The 16810-nt window shown below is 37.6% G+C and overlaps 1 protein-coding gene across 2 annotated transcripts in view; it reads right to left on the reverse strand.

Annotated features, from left to right (window-relative positions):
• Positions 1-16810, reverse strand: part of tcf4 (transcription factor 4) — a 257661-nt gene that overhangs the window by 123440 nt on the left and 117411 nt on the right. For both annotated transcript variants that reach the window (XM_080867581.1, XM_080867580.1), the window contains exon 7: positions 14033-14091. In XM_080867581.1, the coding sequence (XP_080723707.1) occupies positions 14033-14091 (59 nt within the window). The remainder of the gene's footprint in view (positions 1-14032; positions 14092-16810) is intronic.

Here is a 16810-nt window from a genome sequence, read left to right on the forward strand (position 1 = left end):
TCGCTTGCAATTTCTGTGTGTGTGTGTGTGTGTGTGTGTGTGTGTGTGTGTGTGTGTGTGTGTGTGTGTGTGTCTGTGACAGCATACTGTTTGATGTTTGAGACAAGAGAAAGGAGACAGAGTCAACGTCACTGACAGAGAGTAGCTCCCTGGTTTGGCTCCGTGATGCCTGCCGAAAACTCGTTAAATAAACACAGTCAACTGCTGCATGAATCAATCAAATAATTTTCACAACCAAATATACCCTCGCAAAACAGCAAGCACACTGAGCTTCTTCTCAGTGCTTCTTTTTCTTAGGAGCAATAATTGAATTAGGAATACTGCTTAGAGTAAAAGTATTTAACATTAGCGAGATGTCTGTGGCTACACCAGCAGCTATGAGGCTTTAAACTAAATGCAAACATCAAGAACTTTAATTAAAAAAAAGATGCAACTGGACTTTTTTAGGTTTGTGAATATATTTTCACCTCTCATCCTCTTCAGTTGAAAAAAAAATCCTATGTTGCATGGCTAGAGTTATCACATTCAGAAACTTAGTTCAGCTTTTTATGACCGAAGGGGTAACAAATGGCGGCGGTATTTAACCCCTACTGGGGGTTGTCCCCTTTGGAAGTGGCCCTGAGGGTCACCAGATGATCAAGGTGTGAAAAAAGGTGTGTGCCATTGGAAAGCTGATTCTGTTCACCTGGATGTTGTCAATGTGTGAAACATTTCATCATTCATCCAAATGACTTCTGCAGTCTCTGAGGCTCCTCTGAGACTCTTAGACGTCCTATGTCTTTAGTTGTTTAACATCACCAATAGATTGATATTTGTATTTGTCCTGTCACCCTCCCCTCCCTAGAACCTAGTTCCCACTGTCGCCAAAGCACTTGCTCATAGGGGGTCATACGATTGTTGGGGTTTTCCCTGTTTTGTTTGTATTATTGTATTATCTTTACATTACAGTATAAACACCTTGAGGCAACTCCTGTTGTGATTTGGCATTATATAAATAAAATCTAATTGAGTTGACTTGAATTGATAAGAACCGCTGTAGGTGATATTTATTTATAATCACTGGGTCACGAGATCAAATTCTATAATTCCATACTTCACTGGTGCTTTATTGACCTAGTGCAACCCAGCTGACTGCTGAGACTAGCTCTCTCTATCCTTGTCCAGTTGTATCCTAGCTATTCTTCTGCTCCTTAATATAGCTTCCCAGTATTTTTGAATTGTTCTACCATCTACTGATGGTACAGTTGCTTTCAACAACTGTAACTAAAGGAGCCCCCAGCAGCTACAGTACATCATGCTATACTTGCACTGGATGGTCCTGACACTCTAAATGTGCAAAATGAATGAAACAGGCACAAACTCTGAGCTGTCACTGCTGATGCGTCAACAAAGACAGAGCATGTGAGTCCAGCATCGTGTGTGTCTTTATGATCAATAGCAAAAAATAAAAGTGCCGATCTCTGCGGCCGGTAAATGAGAGTAAATGACAGCTGAGAGTCTCCTGAGAGAGCCGAGCAGCTGTGTGTGTGTGTGTGTGTGTGTGTGTGTGTGTGTGTGTGTGTGTGTGTGTGTGTGTGTGTGTATTCAGATCTGGAGAGCAGCTGTGAATGGAACACCTCACTACAAAAAAAAAAAAAAAGGAGGATGGATGGATGCAGAAGGAGATAAGACTGACTATAGACAGATATGACATAACTTGGTGAGGTTACAGACATGAGGCAACAAAAGCCCCTGTCTGGTGCTGAACCTCCTCAAAATTTTCTGGTCTTATTTGTGTTTAGCTACAGGCCCGTAGATCAAGGGGTATGTACCATAACATCAGGATGTAGTCACGTATGAACAACAAAAACAAACAGATTTTCAGCCTGCAAACATCACTGATTGCTGGCAATTAACAGCTGTTTACAGTAACAACAGAAAACAAATATATGTCTTCCTGTTTTTGTTTTTTCTTTAATTAGAGTTTTTTCCAACCAATGTAAAGACTTTAACTCTTTACAGTTTTTTCTCCACTCATTTCTTACTTCTATGCCTTCGGGCTCCCAATCCATTAATGCAGTTATCACGTCTTTCTTGCTCTTCTCTCACAGCTCTGCATTTTATCACACAGACAGAACAATTTGCAAAACATTTAGCATAAGTATAGACATGGACCGCAGATTTGACTTGATTACCTGAGAGATCTCTGCTCACAATATTTCAATCCTGTTTCCAAACCAGTGCCAGTGTCAAAGCTACAAAATATCTAACAGGAACACCTAGGTTAGCAGCAGACACAAAAATGATGTCACACCTGCTAGCTCATGTCCTGCTTTGGTGTCGCTTTGGCTTGTCATGCACCAACTTGACCAGGTTGAAGACAAGAACCATTACGACAATATAATGGTACAGGAGCCGTGATATTCCCAGATTACACAGAGGGGGACGCTGCAACTTGAAAACTTTGAGGAAAAAAATCTGCATACTGCAGTGAGTCCGGCGTGCCACGAGCACTGGTATAAATGTGCTGACATCACAGCTGGCACAACCAAGTCAGTGACTTAGCATAAATATCTCACTCTGAGTTTATTACGTGGGGATTACAAAACATGCAAAGAGAGAGGGAAAGCTGTAATCCACAGCAGGTCTGCAGGGGTCTCCCACTGTACTTAAGCTGAAGTAATTGAGCTGGGAATATTATAAAACTATTTTGTTTCAAACAATGCATGTAAACAGTGAAGCAAAGTGTAAGATTTGTGTCATCTGCTAATATATCACTGAGTTCCTCTTTGCTTTGCATAAAGTTGTTTGTACCAAACTGGCTGTTCTAAAAGAGAAACACTTTTATAATGTACAAATGGCCCAATAATAATGGAGCCCAATTAGGACAGACTACGGTCAAAGCAGCTTTATGAATATTTCCCTGCATGTAACAGTCTTTGACTTGTCCTTGTATTTTTCTTGGTGGACCAGCTGTTGGGGGCTTGTACTTCCTGCTGCAACGCCATTGGTCAGAAAGGAGCCAATGGGGGTGAGAAGAGAGTCTGAATGAATATGATGATGAACACACACACACACACACACACACACACACACACACACACACACACACACACACACACACACACACACTTAGAAGTACTGCATTTTTACAGACAGGAGGAGATAGACAGAAAATGAGAGATTTGCTTCTTCAGTGGTATGTAAAGGTGAATAAAGACAACCTGTAATCTGCAAAATAAGACAGCAGTGAAAAATGTGAATATTTTTAGGTATTATTAGTTATTATATTTTATTGTCATATGCTGCTAGTTTTTAAACGCTGTTATGCAGGTCTCTTCTTAGCATCATCCCACGTAGCACCCAAGCGGACGAGTACAAACAGAGCTGCCTGCTAGCGTTTACTCGCTAATTCAAGTCACTGAACCAGACCTCTAGATTGTGTTTATAGCATTGGTGAATTTTAGAACATTTTAATGCTGCTGTATAACAGAAATGATAGCATGCTGTGTTTTTAATTGTAAAAAAGTTTATCTTATTAAGGACCTGTCAGCAGGTATCTGTGTCTATGTGATGCACATGTACAGTTTACCTTACTAACCAAGCTTGCTAGCGTAAATTGTGATGTTATCATTGACTCTCTTTTATAAATATGACCGTTTCTGAAAATAAAATAAACCCATAAATATGGTTGTGACTGGAATGCTAATGTTAAGGCTTCAAAACAGGAGTTCACAAACCACTGGCTGATGTCAAGCTGCTACATCCATCTTTTATATACAGTCTATGCTGGCAGCAGACAACCACATGACACCTTCCCCTCCATTTTTTTTTCTTTCTCAAAATCCATCTCCTTCTTATTTCTGCCACAGTACAACTATGACAGCAAAGAAACGCTGGACTTTTAGACAGCTGTATTACTGATGCATCAGGTCACTGACACGGGCTATTTTCAACTACTGACCTAAAGCTGCGATGTAAAAGTTCTTTGGGAACATTTTTGTGACTGAAACTTGCCAGAAAATTGAGAATTACTGATTACTGTCTACGGCAATTTTAGGGACATGAGAGAAAGCGAGAGAAAATGCTCCCCCACAAAGCTTAACACAAACACAAAGAAGGATCGGGAAATGGTAACATTGGTAAAAAGACATTATCTTTGTGTCACTCAGGCTTCAGATGCCTGACCTGCTGTGAATTTAATATGAGAAGAAAGTTGATACTGCACTGATGATCTGAAATGACCACATATAACATTTTATTTCTTAAGTGCACCCATAAACACCTCTCACATTGATGATCAAACACCGCCACACAACCACTCAACTTATTAAAACTCAAGTGGATACGCTGAAAAGCAGCGCATCAAAGGGTTCTTTGTGTTTTTAAACCTCAAAGATCTGTACGTTTGAAAGAGATTGAAGAGACAAAAACAGAGTGAAAGATGACAAATGAGAACACAGTGAGGACAGAGACCACAATGCCAAGTTTCTCTCTTTCTAGTCTCTGACCCATCAGACGCAAAAATGTTTGGAGAGCCCTAAAGTGCTCACGAGTTTAGCTGATTGAGGATATTAGCGGTAAACAAGGAAGCCGAGGGGAATGACACACCTGCTGTTCTTCTGCAGGTAAATGTAACTCAAGATAGCCCACAGCACAGATCCATCTATAAAAATGACGTCGCTATGTTATGTTGCAGATACAGTATCTGCATGTGTATTTAATAGAGTAAATCTAGGTTTATTCAGACTGAAAATTTGTAAGTGCATGTGTGTGCACCTTGTTTAATAGGAAAATGCGGCTTCCAAGTGGCTCCCAAAACTTGCAGAGCTTCAAAAACGGAGGCTTCAGCACTTTTCACTGACTGATGTGTGAGTGTGTGTGTATATAGGAAGGGTTAAAGGCTTTTTTTTCATGTTGCATTCCAGCAGAACCTCACATCCACACTGCTGCTGCCTCAGCGCTCGCTGCCGGCCCAGGACTAACCTGCTGATCTGTGAGGCGATAAGTGGATGACAGGCATGCTTTGGTGTGGCTGAGAGAAAAAACTGTGTGCGTGTGTGTGTGTGTGTGTGTGTGTGTGTGTGTGTGTGTGTAAGCAGTCGACATAGTGGCTTTGGCTTGAATGAACGACAGAATGAAGAAGAAGGGAAAAATTTCAGATGGGGAGGAAACTGATGAAAAACCCCAAACAAGATAAGAAGATATAAAGAGTGCGAGACGGGATGAGAGACGGGAAGATCATCTACTCCCATCCCTTCATCCAGATGAGGAGGGGTTTTCTGCTTATGTAGACAGAATTCCCCTTTAGATAGCAGCTATAAGAAAGTCATGTAGTGTGTTTGTGCGGGTGTGTGCTGGCTATATATTATACTGCCAATGAGGGTGTTTCCACTGTGGTTATGGGAGTCCAGGTGATACTCTCAGCAGCAGTGAAACCACAGAAATCCCCATAAAACCAGAGAAGAACAAACAATGTGCTTTTCTTGGCCATAGCAGTGGAAGTTAACAAAAAGGTGTATCCTCAGGCTAGCAGTAAAGGAACTATCTGGAGAATATTAGTCTTAAAGTCTTAAAGGGTTCATCTTTTAGGAAGAAGGCAAAAGATAAGTGGATTTAGTTTGAACTTAATATTTCTTTTAACTACCAAGAGAAATGCATAATTATTGGGTTTTACCTCTTGGTGATTAAACATATTAATGGAACGATTGGGAGACCAGCTTGGTAAAGCTAAAACTTGATCAAAAACTCCAGAACAGCTACCATGTAGCAATGCAGCTTAATATAATGTTCCATAACCATAAAAGTCGAAAAGATTTCTTGGAAGCTTGAACTTTAACCCAGTGTTTTCTCTATTCCATTAAACTTGTTACAATTTGCACACTGTATAAATGTAGCATTATATGAAGTAATATGAAGTAAATAATAAAAAAATATCTGTTCCCAATATCCCATGTAATCCAACAACGTTCTCATTCTCTCTCCATCCTGGTGTTTGGAGTATTTATGCTACCTTCTGTCAGCAGACTCTGGGTTTTGGAGGGTGTCTGGATGATTGTAAAGGAGCACAGCTCACTGTTGTGATGTCGGGCTCTTACACTGGCATCAAACCATGTTTCCCATCCCCCAGCACCCATTTACAGCTTGGTGAGAGTCACAATGACCCTGTCAGGTTCCACGTTCAAAGTGGATGCAAGCAGTCACTAAGGAGAAAAAGCACTCTTGTGCAGAAAATAAACACTGGAAACTACTGTCAATGGACCATTGATGGTACCAGCCATCGCTTTGTGGAACGCAACCTGATTGGGTAACCAAAACTAGTTGACCCTAAAACCTAAAACCCAACTATAACACAAACCATCACACTATATAAATGTAAACTAATATCAGTGAATTATCACATATTCAAAATAGTATTGCACATACTTTTTTTTATTTATTAAAAGCACATTTGTGCATCATATTAAAGTTAAAAGGGATTCATTAAGCTCATTTCCAGCTCCACTTTTTTTGGACCAAAAAATAAACCATCTTTGCATAATTTGCAATTCAAAATAATACTTCTCAATCTTATTCTGGGCAGCCCTTCAGTTTATCCTCTGTCTGCAAAATATCATTTTTAGAACCGCCCCCTTTAAGCCAACTTTATTCTGATTGGCTGCCACTCAGAAACACAAAGGTAGCTCATCCGATTAAGAATATTGATCTCTTCACATTTTCCAAATTCATCCAGTGGGCTGGATTGGAATCTTTGCTGGGTTGGTTCTGGCCTCTGGGCCTTATATTTAACCCTTTAAGACCTACCATAGAACCAAGTCCGCCAGAGCTTATATTATATTTTTACATGCTGTGGAGCCATTTTTTGGGAGCATTTCAAGTTGCTATACATCAATACAACCATTATAGCCCAAATTTTAATAATATGTCTGCATTAGGTGCATAGTAATTACATAAATTGCAAAAAAGTGCAATAAACTACAAAAAAATTGAAAATCGTTTTTGATTTTTTAACATATATTTCAAGTTAGAGAAATTTAAGAGGCTTATCCCTCAAAACTGTAAATACAAAAAAGTTGCACAAACTAGTTTCCCACCAAAGGAAATTTATTTTAAGTGTCTTCATAGTTTTATTTTTGAGATACACCAATTTTCATATACTGCAGGAAAAACGAAAAAATATATTATAGTGCAAATTTGCAAAATAACAGCATATGCATCAAAATAAAATATTTCCAGCAGTGCAATATGAGTCCTCAGCATCCCAGAAATGACACAGAAAGTCATAAAGTCAAACATAACTTTTAAAAACACAAGTATAAGCTCATAAGGCCCTGATGGTAAAAAAACTACATTTCCGCAAAATGATGTCACTTCCGGTTTCGGGCAGGTCATGCGGTCATGTGATAGTTCATGCTGATGGACGTAGGAAGTGTTACGAACAGCTGATCGGATCGGCAAAGCGTGTTTCTGGAATATTATGTTTTTGTTGCTGCAAGTGATTTTTATGCAGCTTTTGCAAAGCTATATGTGGAAGGAAACCTTGACCTAGGACAAGCTGATGGCATAAGATGTAAGTACAACTCCTCCGGTTTCATATGCAAAAAAAATTATTGCGCTAGCTTACGTGGTTGCAGTGCTACCGGGATTTAAAAATAGTTACGCAAAATGGAGCGTGTCCGCTCCGACCGGCTTTAAATGGTTAAAACCTCTGGTTTAAACCATCTGATATAAATATCAATCTGCTCATAATGATCTGGCCAAACTTGACAATTACATTTCGCCCCAACAATTGGTTCAGAATGAAATGAGTTAAAAATAAGACAAAACATGGTCCACAGAGGATGAATCCTACAGCTTCCCAAATGTCACAATTGTTATTAATTGTATCAATTATTAAACATAAAAGGTAAAAGCATTAAAGCATCCGAACTCCAGTGGCTCTGTGCCCCACACGCATGAATCCAAACATCTGGTTATTTATTTTTCAATCCCTTTTTCTTCTAGTTTACTACAAGATTATTTATTATTTCCAGCCCTCTTAATCACTGACCAATTCTCTCTTTTTTAAATTCAGCTATGATTACATCATTGACTAGTGTAAAATAATCCATTTTCCCAAAGAGAAATTACTTTACATGAGTACAATGTCAAACTGAATAATAGATTTCAAATGAAATGGCAGTCCAGTATGATCATCGAGTGTTTTGGAACTCAGATGGAGGAAATTGGCAGAGACAAAATTATTATGTCTAAATTTAAAACTTCCACAATAACTGCAGCCAAAAATGTGGAACCAAAACCTAAATTAACTCAAAACTCCAACGGAAGAAATCTATTTGGTTTGGTCTGAGACTGGCGAAATAAACTGGGGTCATTGGAAATCTTCCTGCTGTTAGTGTGTGAGCTCATCCTCCCCTCTAAGTGTTTTTCTCTCTCTCTCTCTCTCTTTCTCTTTCACTAACAGCCGAGGACGAAGCCAGAGGATTTTGGACTTCAGCCCAGCATGTAAATTTATCTGCCATTTCCAAACAATTTCCATCAGGAGCCATTCAGACTGTGTAGCAGGACAATTTGACAGCAGCCCAGTAGGAAAATGGCCAGTGAGGCAGTAATGTTTCATTTATTTCATATTTTTGTCCTCTACGGTTTGCTGTAGCCTCGTACAAAGGCCACAGCTGGATATAAGAGGTGGTTATAAATAAAAGATCAGCGAGGCGGTGATAAATGGAGTAATGGATGGATGGAAAGATGGATACATGGACGAATCAAAGGCTGATCAAGTTAACAAATCAACTGTTAGATGGACAAATGAGTACAAATGGATGGATTTATAAAAAAAAAAAACAGTGCTTAGGACAAAAAAGGAAAAAAAGTGGAGGGAGCAGACAGTCAATAGATGGTCAGCTTATATTTGTAAAATAAACAAATAAACAAATCACATAACGAGGAGGTATCTATAAACGTATGGATCCACCACCAAGGACTGATTGCGAAACGCTTCAAATGTCCGTCAGAGAAAACCAGCATATGAATTAATACACTTCCCAATGATTGAATGAATGCATGAATAAATAAAACGTTCAAATGTCATTGTTGAATCAAAAAGACCTCATCAGTCGTTATCAGTCCCATAAATAGCTCCATCAGGTGGGGCATTCTGTGTACTAGCAGAGCGTTATCACCTCATTTGATGAAGGATGTTCCTCGCTGCTGAATGGAAGTAGTAATCCTCGCAAGACTAGAGGGCGAGAGGAAGCTTAATCCACTCAACAAGAGTTTAAGTCTTGTATTTTTGGATTTAACGTTACGTTAAAAGGTTTCTTTCAATTTCATGAGCTATTTTGGTTAACTTTAGGCAGCAAGTTTATGCAGTTAAGTTTAGCCATGAAAGGTAAAGGTTAGAAAGGATTATAACTTGGGTTTAAATGCCTCCTGTGAGAAAAGAAGTACATATTACAGTTATTAATCTGTATGTCTCTCTGCTCATCACTGATTAAAATGGATAGTAAAAGCTTACTGTGCTGGCCTACTGGTAATATGAATGATTAAAACAAGTCTATACTGAGCGAATCAGCTGGTAAACTGATGAATGACTAAATAAAACAAAGGAAGAAATAAAGTCTCAGGGGGCAAACGGCACCTTTATTTAATTCCACCTGCATGACAAGTATTCCAGTGCCTACAACTGGCACATTTAGCATGATGGAGAAACTGGTATGTTGTCTGTGTGCGTCATTGTTTATGAGGTTGTCATGGCCAAATCGTGTCCTCATGAAAGATCAAAAGGCAGGAAGGCCTTTCAAAAGTCTGAGTCCTTCGGATGCCACATTTGGATTTTTGCTTGTCTTTACTGTCCATCACTTTGCTTTCTGAGTTCTCTCCATTCACAAGGATCGACATTAACGGTTGCCCAGTTGCCCCAGGCAACCAGATTTGGACCACTGTCAATCATTTTGTTTGGTCTGATCGGCCCTGCTGGCAGTCGCTTTTCCTGTTATTAAACAGATTCTCTGTGTCCACATCATCCCGAAACACAAGGTCTAGATGATGTGGACATGACATTGATCACAACATCTCTAGAATGCAATTATAAATATTATAACATTATGACAATTATTATTATATGAGATTCAAGGTCATCATTGAATCAATGTCACGATTCCAAATAAGAGCACGAGTCCTTGTTTAATTTCATTTCATTTTATTAATTATTAACTTGCTATCTGGGCTCTTTAGGAATTCAAAAGGCAGGCTCAATCCTATTTCTCCCTAGAAGTGATTTTAGTGGTGCTATCTCAGTTTTGCTTGTTAGCATGCCAACACTTACTAAATAACATAAAAGTTAGTGCTATTTCATCATAAACACTTGAACACCATGCATAAACAGAGTGTGCACAGTGATGTTAATACAACAGGTGCTGTTGATTTTTTGTTTGTGTAATCAATGTCTGGACCTGTACTTTATATATTTTTATGTCCATGCACGCAGATGTCTGTAAGGATCTCTGTGAACAGGTCTGGGATGACCCAACTTTCCTTTTGCAAATTATTACTAAGAGTTATGGTTATAACTCAGACACCAGGCAGCAGTTTTCACAGTGGAAGACCTTTCAGTGTCCAAGGCCAAAGAAGGGAAGATTGGTCAGCAGTGTAACTATGAACATGCTCCTTGTTTTCTCTGAAAATTTTTCTCTTGCACATTCTTTCACAGGGGTCAGATTCTCAATGCTGAATCCTGTTGTAATATTCTAAGTGAGAACATTTGGTGCAAACAACCTGAGCTGTGGTGTGATCACAGTCGGGTGCCCCTTCATTGCAGAGTATGCATGACAGAGAGTACTTTGGCCACACCAACACAACCATCACTTTGTCTTCTTTATTCTGAAATTTTATTTAAAGGATAACTATTTTGACTCAGTGGGGTGTTACAGATGGTACTTGACTTGCTCACAAAACAGGACCTTCAGGGATGGTTTCAAGTATTGCAAGAGTGGTAAAAGGAATCTATTGCTGTACAAAGAGGCTACTTACAAGAAGATGAAGGGCAAATTAAGATCAGGAAAGATGACATACAAACTAAACTGTTAGTTTGTATGGGTATGAAAAGGTCTAACTGATAACGTGACATTTTTACCTGATGACAGTCCTTGAGAAAGTCTGGTGATCACCCAAGTCATTAAAGTTTACCATCTGGGAACCATGAATATCTGCATCAAGCTTTTTATCAGTGATATGTAGCAATATTTCAGTAGCGCAAAGATTAACATGCTGGTGGTGCTAAAAGTCAAGTGGCCAGCAAAATGGACAGACTTCAACTGCATCATTTCACTTTGCAATGAAATAATGACAAGCTAGCAGATGAACATACAGACCAGCAATCGCCAAAGGCAAGATTAAAATTAATTAGACCACAATTTCTAATGTAGCGCCAAAACCTACAGTAACGCTAAAAATATTATGATATTGAAGAGTCACACATCAACTTTAGGAAGTGGATTAATCAGAAACTTGTGTACATTTGAACTACATAGCAATTAAATAATATAATCAAATTCTCCACTGTTATCCGCCAGCTTTTATCAGATCTGAAAGTCAAACTTCTTGATATGCAAAAGGAAATTTTTCACATACAGTATTTCATAGATTCATAATAACCTGTAACACCTTTTAGTACAACTTCGATATTTTTAATCTAGGAAACGCACTTCTTTGATAAGCTTTAATTAAAGATCATTGAGACGAAAAGAAAAATAAATCTGTAATATCAGATTCCACATGTCCAACAACCTGTGCAGCAATGAAACGTATGTGATTCTTTTTTTAATCTGGTGGTCATCAAAATACAGCGAGCACATCAAGCCTCTCTTTTTAATCAAATGCCAACATCTGTATGTCTCTGTTAATTATCAACATGTATCTTTTCATTGATGCATATGGTCCATGAGAACGGAGCAGGAAGATTACAGTACAGATTCAGAATGTAGTAAAAGTCGTCACAACACCTGGTGCTACTGTTGGTGATACATATTTCTTTGAAAACAGTTGTCCTTAAAGTTAAAATTAATAACTATTTGTTTAATGAAGTTGGGAATAGTTAGATAAAGTTAAACATCTCTATTAAAATTATACAAAAAAATATGTAACAGCTGTTGTTTATTGTAGTCACGAGGGTGATTGACACATAGCAAACAGAGTATTCTATAGCTTTTATTATGTGGACTTTAAATGACAGCACATGAATATATGCATGGATATTAAGTTGCAAATGAAGGTTCCCAACTTTTCAGAGAGTGATTGGTAGCTGTTGCACAATAATAACTATCTGAATGAAATAAATTATGCAAGAAACAGCGTCTACAATCAGCCAACAAGTCAAAGACGACTTTGCAAATTTGCATGAATCCTCTTTACGGGAACAACAAAGGGACATGAGTTTAAACAAAATGTTTGACAATTGGGAAAAAAAATGTTAAATGTTAGAGTTAGCTAACATGTAGCAGTGCAAAGCCACACTAGCCAACAGCTTATAGGAGAGTGAACTTACATTAACAAGAAAAACATAAATGCTAAATGGACATGAAAACTCCACTGGTAAGATTATTCTTTGTCTGATGGGAGGTTACTCTTTTACACCTTTGTAAGATAAAAAAAAATGCGTGCACAATCAATAGCAATACAAAGAAATCATACCTTCAAAACCTTAAGCAGTACTTTGACATATAATATATTACATTGTTTTTAAAAAGTCATCTTGTACTTGAGGATATTTTTATTCTGTGATTGTGACTTGGGTTGATTGGTTAACCTTGTTCATCACATAAACCCATGTGTTTGGATGTCAGTGACCAAAGAAACATGACTTTAAAATAGCCATTGTAAATAGCTAATAAATGATTATAAATACATAATAATACAATACTGTATAATTATTCCATGTTAATAAACAATTAATTGATTTTATTGTTTGTTAACTAGTTTATAGACCACTGGACTCTTTCTGATGTTTGCTGAAATTCTGAAGCTGAAGTTTATAAAAATTAGCATAGTAGTTATAAATGTTATGAATATTTTTAATTAATTCAAATATTTATACTATTTATATCATAAATATTATTATGAAGATTATAGCGATTAAGATGTAATATTTGATTTAAGGAAACGTAAGACTAGGCAGGGTGGAGGTACTTGTGGTTTATGTTTGCTTTTTAATTTTGTTAGCACCTTTTCTCTGCTTTTACTTTCTCTGGATTTTTGGTTTGGCTTAGGCACAGAGAGTGTTTGAGCAGGTTTAAGAGCAACACAGTGGTTGGTATAAGTGCACAAAAACAAACACAAACTAACGACATAAACATACATTTTAACATTACTAATTATTTGAAAAAATTAATACATTAAAATAACTATTTACAAAAAATAATCAGCTATCAGCTTGCCATTTATCAACAATGGTTATTACAAAATGTTTAATGATGGTTACAAAACTATGGTGATGTCAACTTCCTCCTCTTTTTACAGCATAAGTGACTGAGATCAAAAGTCACATCCAGCTCCAAAAAGTCACTTTAGAACACTAGGTTTAGGTTGTGCTCACTTTTCAACACTGGCATTTAAACGCCTCATTTGCATATTCAAATCCCCCCCCTTTTTTTTTTTTTGTTTAGGGCCACATTAGAACAATCCTCTATAATCTTTATTATCCAGTGGGTAGGATATGTGGGCAAAAAGGCATAAGGTGGGTACTGGCGACATGCTACATGTTATTCTGGAGACATTTACCAAAAGCACCAATGGCTTTAGGTCTCTCCTTCAGGCCACGTTCCACAGTTAATATGCAAAAGTCCACAACCACAAGTAAAGATTTTGGTGCTTAAACCTCGCATCTCTAGAGCTGAACATCCTCTACTACTGATACCAAATCAAACTCAGAGTTTGCTCTGTTTTGCCTAAATATATTTACTGCTTTGTCTCAATCAAAAAACAAAAAAGAAGCAATAAAGATGACTGAAACTGACACACTGGTTGAATAAAAGAAGACATTTACATTGGGACTGACCTGATGGCAGTGTGGGTTGGACTCTCTGCCATATGAGTACAAACTCCTCTCTGTTTTACCTGGAAGAGGAAGAAGAAAGGGCAGTTAGGCAGTTAGCAAAAGCAATCAGCTTAACAAAGACTGATCTTTATAACTACAGGAAGGAAAAAACAATTACTGGTGTGGAAATTATTCAGCTTTAACAGATCAATCAACTCCAAAGACATGTTAACACAATAACACTACACAGCGTCGGTACAATCAGGTCCAGGCAAAGTTGCCCTTTGTCACATGCTCTCACCCTCACCAACAACAGGGACATATTTCCCCGGAACATCAAAACTGTGCTATAGTTTTTCATCTATTAATTTAAAGGATAATTCATTCACAAGGAGCCACAGAAAAAATAACTTTTTGTAGAAACAGCCAAAGCCAGTTTTCCTGATCACAGACAGTGTGTGTGCTCTGTGTGTTTTCTGCTCGCTGATCTCTCTGCACAACAAAACGTACATCTGCTATGCCTGCAATGCATAGATCCGCATACAGAAAGGCAAGGGCTTTGTGCCACAAAAACAAAATCAACGCTTTCATTCTCCACTTTCTTTTAGGTGTAGATTTAGTTTCTTTGCATGAGAAAAAAAATTGAGTGTTCAGCTGAACAGAAAAATTAAAAAGCAACCTGCCTCACGGAGAAAACTGAACTCTCCTAGTGAATTTATGAGTAAAGATGTTTATAGTACATCGCCAACTCTAATGGTTTGCCATATATGGTATTATTCTGCTCTTTCCCATCTTTGTCCCTTTGGAGAGTGATGTTCCATAGAGACTAATTAGTGCACTCGCTAGGCAACCAATTCTACTGAAGAAAATAGTCAATTCTTGCGCAGTTGCATACTACTGTGTTCAGGCTATGCAGACTATTTTCTGCATTCCATTGTGGGATTTTTGAAGGCAGCAAATAATGGATGAATTTTACACTTAGAGTTCAGTTTCCAAAGTTATTGACAATGATGTGATTTTGGGAAAAAATAAGCGTTTCTAAACGACTTTACAGTAAGTATCAACCAACAGCCACCAGGCAACTTGGAATGAAGCTGAAAACCAAGACTCTGTAATCAGCATATAGAACTGCAGTATGGGATTTGGTGACACAAATACATTCAAAATCATGCTTTATTTACATTTTCTAGAAAATGAAGATAATCCAGTTTCAATGGTCCATTGTGTGTGAATTTTTTCACCATTTTGCTTCCACACTATATCTCCCCCACAAACTAGTGGAAAGTCACATTTTGTTGTATGTGTGTGTCCACTTTGTCTTTTGAACATTTAAATATTTGTCTTGATGTAAGTGCTTATCTAGGAATTTTTATCTGTTACTTAAACATTTTTACATGTAAGCAGTGTTTCACAATTAGAAAGAAAAAAGATTTAACACTGCATACGTGCAATTATTGTTTTCCCAAAATAAGGATTTTTCCCTCAAAACACACTAAATTTCCACTTCAGCAGTTAGAGAAAATTTATATTCATATTGTATTATAGCATTCAGAGAAATATTTATAGAACATTTTATTTCTTCAAAATTGTAAAAAATAAAAAAAATATTACACGTTGACAGTAGTTTCAAATTAATGAAGTTACAAAAAGAGATATATTGATAAAAATACATTGATTCTAATGTGCCAGCAAAATGCTCATTTTGAACCTGGCTTTAAAGAATCTACAGTTTTCTGTTCTACAAATTGGTTCTCATTAGGGTTTACATAGTGAAATTTTGGAAAACATGTAATACATGTAATAATGACGCTCTTAATTTAAATAACCAGCCAGAGAAATTCAACCTGTCTCTGCTTAACCTGGCAACAGCCTACTGCTACTGCAATACTACATTAAAGGACATTTCCATCAAAGATGTTGGAACCACACTGTGAAGATTTAACAAAGCCCTGTAGGAAAAGTTGCATACTACAAAATTTAGGGTTTGTGCGATTAATTTAGCATTTAATATTATGCCAAATGTATGACATAATTCTCCATGATTATCACTTAATATTAAAGCTCCATTTATTGAAAGTTTGGCTAAACTCCAACATTCAACATATCTCTTGAAAACCTTGCAAGGCATCATGTTCATGTAACTCTCTTCAGGAACTCAAATTTCTTGGTTAAAGTTTTACTGCAAAAGACTTTTTATTTTCCTTTAATTTCATTTATAAACAATACAGAAACTATGATTTCTGTTCCCGTTGTTCGACTTGAAGGTCCTTAATGCCCAAGGCAACATCTGATACAGATTTAATAGATGTAAGAAGAAAACAACACCCTCACCTACCCATTAGTTTTTATAGAACATCTTCGGTCAAACGTGTTGAAACATGTTTGATTGAAATCAGACATCAGAGCTCTTTGAATGCAGGCCAAGGATTGATCAGTACACGAGAAGAAGGTGAAGCCTCGTTGGCAGGTAACCGACCATCACTTTAATACACAAACTGAGCGTGCCTGGCTGTGAAAAAGGTGCCTGATGAATTTCGAAAAATGCACCGCTGCGTGTAGACAACAAAGCTAATTTCCTCTCCAGCTTCTGAACAGGCTTTCCTCCCCTCTGAGCTGCGGGACCACTCCGGTGCCTATTTTTACCACGCAGACCTTCTTTTTGGATAAAACCTTAAATCTTGAGCCAGTCTAAATATCAAACCACAGTTAGTGTGTAATTACATTCTGCTGTCAGTGCAGTCGTATGAGATGAAATGGAGGGGTTTTACTGCAAGCGTGTGTGGAGGAAAATGAAGCGTG

The sequence above is a fragment of the Rhamphochromis sp. 'chilingali' genome (assembly GCF_963969265.1).
Source record: "Rhamphochromis sp. 'chilingali' genome assembly, chromosome: 2".
Classification (NCBI taxonomy): Eukaryota; Metazoa; Chordata; class Actinopteri; order Cichliformes; family Cichlidae; genus Rhamphochromis; species Rhamphochromis sp. 'chilingali'.